At 44.7% G+C, this 11,871-nt stretch overlaps 1 protein-coding gene across 7 annotated transcripts in view; it reads right to left on the bottom strand.

The window, feature by feature from the left end:
• Window positions 1-11,871, bottom strand: part of CHUK (component of inhibitor of nuclear factor kappa B kinase complex) — a 32,922-nt gene that overhangs the window by 212 nt on the left and 20,839 nt on the right. For 5 of the 7 annotated variants that reach the window (XM_087765907.1, XM_087765911.1, XM_087765914.1 and 2 more), the window contains 7 exons: window positions 9,839-9,948; window positions 7,619-7,668; window positions 6,766-6,862; window positions 5,740-5,887; window positions 4,759-4,895; window positions 3,193-3,292; window positions 703-1,238 (listed from right to left, as the gene is read on the bottom strand). In XM_087765907.1, the coding sequence (XP_087622033.1) occupies window positions 1,212-1,238; window positions 3,193-3,292; window positions 4,759-4,895; window positions 5,740-5,887; window positions 6,766-6,862; window positions 7,619-7,668; window positions 9,839-9,948 (669 nt within the window). In that variant the 3' untranslated portion in view covers window positions 703-1,211. Of the gene's footprint in view, window positions 1-702; window positions 1,239-3,192; window positions 3,293-4,758; window positions 4,896-5,739; window positions 5,888-6,765; window positions 6,863-7,618; window positions 7,669-8,497; window positions 9,490-9,838; window positions 9,949-11,871 lie in introns of those variants that run through there. The other 2 variants (XM_087765908.1, XM_087765912.1) reach the window with 2 other exon arrangements.

Below are 11,871 nucleotides of genomic sequence, written 5' to 3'. Positions count from 1 at the left end.
CTCTCTCTCCTCTCTCACAGTGTCTCTGCCCCTTTTCCAACAAAACCTTCTCAGCTTTTGGACCAAAAGGCCAGGAAATATCCTCAAGACACTCAGCGGACCTCGCCCTGCAGCAGGGTGCCGTTACCCCCTCACGCTAATTTCAGCGGGCAAAACGCCACCACCAAAGGCGCACGGCGACATTTGGCTGAGGAAACCCCCGGCGCCGGAGGCAAGGTGCGGGCACACTCGCTGCACCGGGGCCGGCAGCCGCCTTGCGAGGGCACCGGTGGATCGCAGGCTGCTCCCCGGCCCGGACGGGCCCGCCGGCGGCCCCCGCACCTCAGGCCGCTTCGTGGGCGGGGACGGCTCCCGGCGGGGAGCCCCCGCCCTGCCCCGGGAGCCGCGCACAGCCGGGCCGGGGCCGCCGGGCCGGGGCCGGGCACCCGGGGGCCGAGGGCCCCGCCGCCGCCGCCGGGCCGGGCCCGGCCCACCCCCCGCTCCGTACCTGCCGCCGCCGCCTGTCCACGTGCGGCCGAAGCCCCGCTCCCGCCGCGCCGCGCACGCGCGCCGCCGCCGCCCCCCGCGACTGCGCGGGGCAGGCGGGGGGGAGGGAGAGCGCCGCCCGGCGCCTACCGATGGCGTCACGACGCGCGGGGCCGCCGCCGCTCTGTTGCCCGGCAACGGCGTGAGGGAGAGGGCCCGCAGCCAGGGAGCACCGCGAGCCTTTCCACAGCATTTATTGCAGTTAATTCTATTTAAAATATATATAATCTATACATTCATAATACACACGTGAGCAGTCGTGACAAGCGGCGAGAGGGCCGCGGCGGGGGAGCAGCAGGGCCCCGGGCCTGAGGCAGCTGCCACCCTTGGTTCTCCTCCCTTTCTTGCCAGGGAAGGTTCTGCGGGGCCGTGGCCCTCAGCACCGGCTCCCCCGGGACACGTATGGCCGGCGACCCCCACAGGGCAGGTGAAGGCAGGCCGCATCTCCAACAAGCAGGTTACTTGTTTAGTCGAAAGCCCAACTAGGCAACAGCCTGTAACACAGTTTGTTACTGCCAATGGTGTATCTGCAATCGACCACCACCTTTGTAATCAGCTCCACTAAGGTTTAAAAATGACAAAAGTGATTGATTGACCAGTCCCCTCCAGCTCGTCACATCGAAGGCTGCCAAGCCACCTCTCAGCACGCAGGCACTTTGCAGATAGCAGCACGTCAGCTCCTTTGGCTATTTCAGCCAGCTCCAATCAAAACTCTGAAAGAAGAAGCAAGGAAACTACTGAAGTACAGGAAACTGCTACTGAACGTGCATTTCCAAGGTGGTGACCAAAGGACGCTCAGTATTCAGTATCTCTCTCTTCTCAAAGAATCACGTTGATCTAACAACTGAAAAGCAATCTCACAATTTCACGACTCAGTTTGCCGCCAATAGAATATCCCCCACACTTATTGAAGTACTCAGGCACGTCACAGACTGTACGCGCCTTGGAAATTATATTTTGCATCTGCACAAAACCCACCACCTGCATTCCTAGCGCACCATGCGATGCACTGGTAGTGCAAGCACACAAATGAAAAAGAAAGAAAGGCTTCAAGTCAAATGTATGCAAGAAGAGAGAAAAGGTTCTTATAGTTATTCATTCTTTTTTCCTCTGTTTTTTCCCAAGTGAATTGAAGAGGACAAATCCCATCTTCTGCTGCTTTCCTATTGCCTAACTTCTGTTCCCTGATGCAAGGAAAAAGGGAAAGAAACCAAACATAACAAAACAGGTGCTGATCTGCAGGGTATGATTCCACAACAATGAATAATCTTTCTGGGCTAAAACATGCCAGAGACAGATGCTGCAGCTTGGAATGAGACAGGGGAGATGACCGAGACGTGGACGATTAACAGGTAAGAAGCCAGTCATATGGCTTCTCACTCATCTCCAGCCATAGCAAGGAGACAAGACAGGAGAGAAGACTGTATTACACAACTTGATACCAACCCTGTTGGAACTGAACAAAGACAAAAAAAGCATGCATCAACCAATGGATGAAGACCACGATATGCATAATTAAGAATGTTTTCCCCACTAACATAATTACTACTAATCAGCAGCTAATTTCATTTCCCCATTCATATTGCTCAATCCCTTGCTATTACAGTGTCATCTGCAACTCCCACTAGTAAGTTTTCATTTCACCATCCCAAATAACTTAGTAACTCCAGTAAACTCTCAGTTCACTGTTTACTATTATTCATAAACATTAGAACATTAAAATGTTTATGAATTATAAGAGCTCCATTTCATCAACCACCTCCATTTCCCCAACCCTCTCTTCCTTGTTATTTCAGCAGTTACAACTGGTAAACAGCTTCAACTTTTTTTATCCCATGAGGATGGAAGTTATCCATAAGGAGAACTTTAAGAAGCTTTTTGAAAATTCAGGTTACACCATATCAGTGGATCTTTGACTTCTTTACATGACTGCATTAAACTTGTGAGACAACCTCACGCTAACAGAAGCGTGACTCTTCTCCATTATAAACAGGTCAATCTACATGCCTAATTGTCCTTTTCTCATTATATTTATACAGGTCCTTCTATGATACAGCCTCTAAAATCAGCTGAGAGCCTCTTCTAGAAGACCGGTGGTGCTCTTCATTCTTCTGCTAACCAGGCTCTTTTGAGCAGTAATGTACTGGCCTCAATTAGTAGTTCAGGAACAGAGTTTTACATTGGATCAGAACATCTGGGTGATCATTATTCACTTTTGTCATTTCTTGCTATTTCAAATACCAATTTGTGCAAAGAACCTTCTTAGGACTCTCTAAAGCCCCACTTCTGCCATAAGGAGAGCTTTAGTTAATGATCAGGAAAGGGCTCTGGAAATGGAGAACCCTGCCCACTCCAGTGCAGGGACACAAACGAGGACTCTCCAGTTGAGAATGCAACCGGCATTCAGAGCAAATTCTACCAGCCAGAGGGTCCCACAAAACAGCCCACTCCGCCACACAGACCACTCAGCTGACACTAGCACCAAGTACTATCTTCCATAAGGACTGGCATGCTAGCATAGTCCAGGAGGGATGACAGACATCACATGCCAGCCACAGAAATTCACATAATCACAAATGACCCTATTTAAGGAGTTCTCCACACCCCCAGAGGACCCTGCTGTGGCTCTTAAAAATCAGGTCCTCAGGGATACATCAACAGACTTACCGTCATGCTGTTGTCCTGCTCCTGTCTCGCCTCCTGCAAAATACTGCTAAAGAGTTCGAGGTAATTCAGATTCTCTTCTATCACATGGACAAAATTTTCCCTGCAGGGAAGGCATAAGATGACAGATTTAAAATACAAAGTAATACCAACATCAAAAGTCTCTGCACTGAGGAGAAAAACCAAAAACCAAAAAACAACCCGAAAAACTCATTTATAGGAGTTCTCTGCAATTGTAAGAGCTACCCTGTGGGGCACAAAATCATGCCTTGAGGTGGCATCCTGCAGATCCCCACTCTGGAATTGTGGATTTGCTCTCCTTTCCTACAGAGGAACTGCACAAACCACACTGAAACTCAGCCTTAACAGAACCTAGGAAGTGGGCTGAGTATGAGGGGCCTGAAATCACTGCCTGCTCCCCGTAAGGTTTACATCTCTTGACTCTTTGTACAGTGCCTCGTACAGTGAAGTCATGGTTCGAAGAGGAGCTCTAAGGCGATCCAAAGGCATCTTGCTCAGGAAAGCACCTATTAAAAGGTGATCACACCGCATTATTCAGAGGCGAAAATTGCCCTGCAGTAGCAGACAGAAAAAAGGAAGCAGAAAAAGTTGCTCAGGATTTCAGAAAAATCAACTGACTTCCAGTGAAAGACTGGTTAGCAGATGTGTATCTTCAGAACCTAGGTATTTCCCTGACCACTCAAAAAGAGATGGCCAAATGGTTTGATGCCGATGTTCACAAAACCAGCACTGCTGCAGATCAAGGGCTGAGCAGTCTTTGAGGGGCGTTTTCCCTTCTGTTATGCTGACTGGAAGTAAAATTGCTAATGAAGTGAAGAGAAAAACCCCTCAGCTCCAGACAACTCTCTTACTCAGCTAGGACTGGCTGAGAGAGAGGGGCCTTAATAACCAAATCCAACCCCAAGACAGAATAACATGAGATGTGAGAAATGAATATCACAGTTCTAGCTGATGGAGATCACAAGCTTTAGCTGAGATTGGTATGTGGAACCTGCTCAGGACCAGAGAGCAGAGGTTTCTGAATAAAGAGTTCAACCTAATTCCTGATTTTTTAGAGCATTAGTAACATACAAGCTACTGTAACATTTTTTGGGAGGATAAAAAAAACCCAGATATTGAACCCGGTGGATTGCTTAGTACTGATCCAGACTTTAGACCTCCATTTGAATTAAGGACTTTTTAGAACCACTGAAGCTGTAAGAAGCACTAAATATGGCCTGATTTATCTGGGACTTGCATCAGAACTTGGGCATGAAAAGAAACTGCATTTTCGCTCAAAATCTCATTGCTGCATTTTGCTGTGGTATGGCCAGAGGTTAAGTTACTAAAACTCCAGTCAGGAGTTGAACAATATTGCCTTCAGAGACAGTCTAGTATGCCAAAACTCTCCCTGCCCACCATATCCAAAAACCACCACATGGGATGTGGTGAAGACATGCCCCTCAGCACTGAAGACTCCAGTGGCAGAGGACGGGATTTCAGAGCGTACGCATACAAAATGGCTACACTGACATCTCTGCAGTGGCCTCCTTTCCCAACAGCTCTTACCCATCTTCGGGAGTTGCCATAGATGACAGAGGGTGAGGTATGTTCCCTGAGCAGCTCTGTGGGAGCCACGCGGCTGCCGGAGTTGAGGCTGTCCCTTCCAGGCTGGAGCTTACCAGTGATCGAGAAGAGCTCTGAGTCTAGAAAAAAATAAATTCATCTGCTGTGATGGACAAAGGCAGAATTTAGTCAGGCTTAGTTATTTTGTACACAAGGCTTGTGATTAAACATAAGCACTGTTTGTAACAGATACACAATCTAGGCCATGCCTGCGGCTGGTAAGTCAGCTGATACAACCCTGCACAGTTCTGCAAATAGCTGGTACCAAATGTCTCTGCATGTAAGTCACCTGTGCTGTACATGGCATGCCTTCTATGCTGAAGAACTAGGAGGCGGTGCCATTTCCTAAACTGTGAGTCGTGCATAGCAACAACCCTCCTGACAGGGGAAAGACATACACATTTCCTATGCTGGCCTTGAATGTAGGCATGTGGAAATCAGGAGATTGCTTCAGCTGTATAGTCACTATAATTGATGCAGAAAAAGCAGTGTAGTCTTAAAACACCTTTAACTAACCAGGAAAGCACCTATTTCACTTTTGCAGCACTAAAATCATGATAGGTTTAATACATCAGGCTGAAGTTCACCTATCCTAGTGTATGCCCTCCAACAGCAGCCAACATTCAGGGAACGTAAGAACAAGGTGCATGGCATGGCATGTCTACCATACTCCAGCCACCAGTGATTTGCAGTTTGATGACTTACTGGGACCAAGGACTCCTCTATTGGGCTTATTTTCTATGAATTTGTCAACCCCCTTTCTAAACTTGCGTCAACTTTTAGCATCTCAAACTTCCCTTCTCTACAGTAAGATCAACCATTGTGTGGAAGTTATCCCTTTTTGGTCTCTTCAGAGTTTCATTTGATGTCCCCTGGCTCCTGCACTGGAAGGAAGAGCAAATGAGTAGTCCAAAACCTACTTACGCAAGCAATTTTCAGCAAATGCCATATCTCCCTTTGTCTTTTGCCCTGCATCTGCATCACTGAGTTGTCAGCTTCCTTGATGTTATTTAGAGCCACTTCAATCTTTGGAAGCAAGTCAATGATCTTCTGCTTACAGCCCAAGAGCTTGCTATAAAAAAAACCAAACACAAAGTTACTTTCCAGCTTGTGTGGCAGTATGTTTTGGCAAAATCAAAAGTCTCACCTTGGGATTCAAGAAAAATTCTGTGAGAACACCTTTCTCTTAGCACAGCACTGTGATAACTGCAGGTACAAAACCTGCAAGACCGGAGGGACCCTTGGACTTTCCCAAGTCCAGTTAAGACTCAAAAAAGCAGACAGATGACACTACTATTAATACCCACAATATAAGCTCTTCTTATTTGAAGTGCAAAAATTGATCCTGATGACAATGGACAGCACAGCAACTCAACCACGGTATTTTATTAATCTGTGCTGGTCTCTGTGGGCTGACCACACCATAGCTAACAACTTACTTTATGGGATCTACTAAGCACAAGCCACACATGAAAAGAAAACTAGATCATGCTTAGCTGACTACCGAGATCTGCGTAATGACATTTGTTCTGAGCTACTTGAAGAATTAATGAACAAATCACTGTGGTATCTTCTCAGTTGTTACATTATTTCTTTTTTTCCCTTTAAGATTTTAGTCCCAACCTAAACACTGGCAGAATTTGTCTCATTTTAAAATGAACTCTTGGATGCTAACAGTACAAGCCGTTCCATTCTCCTCCCCTTCCCTATTAGCTATACACATTAGCTATATGTTTTAAAAATGTAAGTGGAAATTCAACACAGACACAAAGGAGCAGAATTAATATTGCTGAGAAATGTATACCTGTGGATGGAGCTTTTGGGCTCTGCTCTCCATGGTTTTCCCTCTCCTTTCCTGCTACAAAGCTACAAATGCTGCAAGTTGCATTTGTAGTGGTGTGTGTTGGGTTTTTTTTTTTCTGTTTTTTTTTTTTTCCCTGCATAAAGTACCTGAGATGGCCAAAGAGCTCCTTGAGAACTCGGTCTTGGCTCTGTACTGTCTGCACAATGATCTTCACCATGTCCGTGCTGTCACTGTAGGCATGATCTGGAAGGGCCATCAATCATCACATTAGTAAAATGCTCTTCAGCGAGGAGCCACTCTGGACACAAATACCCAGAGTCAAGGAAAGATTTGACTTAATGAGTGCAGCCAAACTGAAACACAATGAAACATCTCAAAATCTGTCACAATCTCTCATTAGGCACAGCTTTTCCTTAATGTCTTTTCTCTCTGCAGTAACGTATACAACTCCAGCCACTCTTGCTGTCTAGATACTGGCTTCAATAAGGACTGCAGGTAGTTGCCAAATGCACAAGTAACTAAATCTTTCTGCTCAGTTACAATGTTCAAAACATAATAATCCCCAAACATGGGACTCTATCCAGTATAATTAGGAGAGAAGAGGAGAGGGAGAGAAGAGAGAGAGAAGAGACTGCCCTTGGGCTGGAGCAATGACAGAGGAAGAGCAGTTGTTCCCCCATTCTGGGGGGACTAAAGCAGTAGTACTGGGGGCATGAAAAAAGGTAGAGAATGCCAGAAGGCAGACATGTCCAGGGCAGATGCTCCGAGACTGAAAACCAAGAGACAAACCCAGGGCTGAGGAACAGGACTACAGTAATTTGGGAGAGTTCCAGGCTCAGCAAAAAGAAGAAATCAGCTTAAGGTATGCTCTTGAGTCTGGTTAACTTTAATACAATCATTTGCCTTCTCCTACTACACAGTATTTTCTGGGTTTGAGTTCAGAAAAATTAGTCGTGGGGTATGAGCATGAAGCAGTCTTTGAACCATCTTCTTCCATACCTGGAGGTCTTGTTTTTAACTGCTTGTAGAGGTCTATGGCTCTCTGTTCCCTTTAAAAAGAAGAAAATGATTCATACATATATCAACAAGTAGGTGACTCAAGAAAAAAAAACCAAAACATTACAATTAAGTTATGCCTTGCTGAACCTCATACGCTCAAGCTGCCACCTTCTTCTACAGCTAGTAGACAAGTACGACATTTGGAACACAGGGATGGTCCTTCTGTGATGGAAACCAACTCTTCCCTAAAAGCTGTCTCTCTTTTCCTCCGATTATGCATTTTCTTCTCAAATAACCATACCAATTGGAGGTTATTTTTAGTTTCAAATTTTCACATGGCTCAGGTCTGTTTTCTTTCTGTAGTATGAAACGTTATGTGGTATGAAACGTAATTTTTGTAACTACAGGTACCTCTGCACAACCACCTGAGAAATTCTTGTTCCTGTTCTGCATTTTTTGCCTGAATTTTACAGTGATATTCTGCAAATGGAAAGAGAGAGCTGCATTACAAAAAAGAGGACAGTGTTTCTCTTCTTCCCATTAAATAAATGTTACTTCTTTCAAATATTTCAAAAGCAGCCACTTTTAAGCAAATTAACTCAAGCTTCCACCCTTAAACAAATCTTCCCTGTTCTAAATCAGAAGTCTGTCAGAAACAAGTAGCAGTTTAGCCAGTTCTAACTCTGCTTTTGGGCCCTCACCAGGCCTCCACTTCTCCTTAGCTGCCCTTAGATCACCCCAATACGGTTTCAAGAGATCATACAAGCTGCTTCTTATGCAAGTCAGCATTTCTAGCATGCTAGGTAGTTATCCGTCTTGAAACTCCTGCATCAGCCAAGGATAGGAGGAGAGGTGCTCTTCAGTCCTGCTGCACTGGGAAAAAGAGAACATTAGCATCCAGCACCGTAGGGTAAATTTGAGACATCACCCAGGATCCTTGTGTGCCTTGTGGCTGTGTATCTCAAACTTTAAGCTAGTGCTCTGCAGTATGCTTTGCTACAGCCCTGAAAACTAAAGAGCAGGAGACTCAATCTGTTCTCCACTTCACTTCTCATTAAGAGGAATATCTTTAGACCAGAATAATCAACAGCTTTGGGCACATTTTAAACACCTTGTAAACAGCTGATACAGCCTTGGGTTTGCAGTGGTGAAAGTGCTTAAAAACAATGTTTTAGGGGTCACATTCATGATTAGTTTAAGCTGCTCTGAACGTGGGCTACTGCTGCAAGAGGTCGTTTCTCCCACCACTTCCTCCCCCGTGCACCAGTTCTGCTGCTCCTGCAGCTACACATGGATGAAAAGCAACTTAGCTGATCTCGTTCTGCAAAGAGAGAGGCAGGGAGAACACACCAGGAACAGGCACGTTTCCTCCCAGAATACCCAGTCATTCAGAAAAGCTCTTATTAACAACAGATTAGTGGCTATTCAATCTTGGTGGCTATTTGATCCCTCTCTTTTATAATTGCTACTTGTGCTCTCAGCAACAGCCCAAACTACGATAATTGCTTCCTGTGTCTTCTTCAGATCAGTAATACCACTTGGCTCTTTCATATTTTAATACTTTTTTAAAAAAAAAATATTAAAGTTTCCAAATATTCAAGTATCCACGACTTGTTAATTATCTTTGCTTTGAAAACACATTGAAGATATTTAACAGGATTTTACAACTATCTCCTAATTTTCTCACTCAACACTATAAAATTCACTCTTTTCCAACGAAAAAAGAAATCCTCTGCGTTTTTCAGTTGAGACCAAGATATATCTTAGGCCCATCCTCTTCTAAGATGGAAGTTTCATAGTCAGTGACAGAGAAGTGTCCTGTCCTCCCCAGCTGTGTTTTCCATGTTTCCGCAGGTCTAGTCATTGTGTGGCTGCAGGGTAAGTTAGGTAAGTTAGATGAGTTTACTCCTGTGACTGAATATTAATCTTTCTTGCACAGCTAGCTTTCGGAGACAGCAGTGTCCTATTCTGCCTTATAATGCTCCCAAGTGATCGTTAGAACTTCAAGGACGAAGGTACAGCCACAAGAGGTGGGATCTTCCCTTTTACCAGCAAAATGATCTTAAACCAATTGCAAACTACTCTGTACTCGCAGTTTGCAAAAAGCAAGGAGTGCATTTCAAAAGTGCTGATGGAACCACCAACAGAGCAAAAAAACCCCTCAGACACCAAAATACACAAAATCCATTTATGTACAATAAAAATAAGCAAAGGACTTACAGGTTCTCCATGACCTCTCCTTGGCGCCTTGCGTACGGACTCTTCTGGAGCTCTACAATCTCTGTGTGCAGAGCCATGATCTGCTCATCCAGATATCCAATATCTTCAGCCTAATGGGGAAATGTAGGTACAAATCAAACTGAAGGAGGAGAGCAACAGAATAGATAAAGATCTCCAGAATACTTGTTTAGATAATGGGCTGACTCCATGCAGAGTTTAGGAGAAAAAAGCTCTTTGACGTGACTCCTGCTACAATAATTGAGGTTACTGTTATTATCTTCTCAGTGAGTGATATCACCTAGATCCAAATCTCTGACAACCGCACTGGATGAGAAAAAAATCAGCTTTTTCATAAATCTTATCTCTTTGAGATGCACACTGCACACACAGACGCTCGCTGGCTCTACATACATTCCAGCAGTGAAGATTTATTCTCCTACTCTTACAGTATGGACAGAGGGTGCTCTCACATTTCACCCTCCCGTATACATTCTGGTTTGACATTTCTCCGGTATTTCACATTTTCCTCAAAGCAATATAAAAGTTACCGATCTTATGCCAAACTCCCACAATAAGTTAGATGAGGCAGCCAACAACAAAATTTCTGAGCATGAGGAGTAGCTATGTGGTGCCAGACGTGCACTGGTCACCATAACGGGTCCTAGCACCATGGACTGTGGGCACTGGTCTGCCTTCCTGAGAAAGTATTTTGAGATATTTCAGCTTTTTCTTTCTGACCTGGGGCTGTAGGACCCAAAAATCAAATATTTTCCAGAACATACCGCTTGCTGAAGCTGCAGAAGTACTTGGTATGAGGCTATATAAATGGGATGTGACCCCTTGACCTGAAAGGGATGTCTGTAGGTCTCGCAGGTAAAGAATAAACCAAGAAGAAGCAGCAGCGAGAAGCCACATAATCAAAGGAGAATCAGATTGTGAGACAAATGTGAAGTAAACCCTGTCTTTATCTGGACCACCATGACTCACCACACAGCATAACTGTGTCTCTTGAATTCACAGAAGTTAAGCTGCCTGCTAGATAGACTGAGATACCACCGTGTATTACAGAGTAAAACATTTTCCATTCCTGATAAATTGACAGGGTGCGGCTATACATATGGACTGCACAGCTTGAAGACAGAACATAATTCTGATGGTCTGCAAAGTAAATATTTGTTGAGGTTCCCGGTTTTCTGGAAATAGCCACTGACAGCTTTGAGTTATTCTACTAGAAGCAGCCTCCCTTTTATCTTTGTTGCTTCCTAACAGGGAACAACCAGATCCCAATTTAAAGAGCTAAATAGAGGTGAATTCAGGTGAAATCCCAATTTCTCTGATCTCCATCATGTGAGCAAGCAGAATCAAGGCTCCAAGAACCTTTTGACTTAAATGAAGACAGGCAATAGATCCCAGAACCTGAACTACCCAGTCTATTCCTTCACAGGGGAAAAAAAATAGGCAATGTAATTTATTGTTTGTGTTTCTAATGGTGTCTGGGATTTTTATGTATTAATCACTGTGCTCTGTGTTACTATGAGAGCCAATACAAGAACTCCCGGCAGGGCAGAGCAGAAATGCAAGACATCAGCCCAGTACACCACGTGACAGTCCTGGTCAGCAGAACATGCAATGTTTTTGGCACTCCTGCAGCTAGCTACTAGCACAGAGCACAAAAAAAGAGAGTACTTTTTGAGGTATTTTAAAGACCTCCACTCTGAGAAATACATTACAAATGTGCTGATTTTTCCTTGCATTCCTTCTGAATGCCACCACTTCTGAATGCTCCCCTCTGAATGCCTCCCCCCTCCCAAGCTTTATTCAGTACATCTGGTAGAAGAAGAAACAGCTTTTGACAATGAACTATGATCATCCTAACTCCATCCCTAGTTTTCACAGCTAAAAGCTTATTCCTTCCCTATAGGTCTGTACAAAACTGTAGGCAGAATTATCCTCTGTCAAAAAGACCTCTCTCTCCTCATTGTTTTCAGTGGAGGTAAAATTAAAATGTTCATTCCCAGAAGACAGAGATCAGA

Source organism: Nipponia nippon, unplaced genomic scaffold (genome assembly GCF_047370975.1).
Source record: "Nipponia nippon isolate SJK-2023a ecotype South Korea unplaced genomic scaffold, ASM4737097v1 scaffold_3, whole genome shotgun sequence".
NCBI lineage: Eukaryota > Metazoa > Chordata > Aves > Pelecaniformes > Threskiornithidae > Nipponia > Nipponia nippon.
Note: the sequence above shows the minus strand (reverse complement) of the source record. Positions and strands in the feature narration are given on the sequence as shown.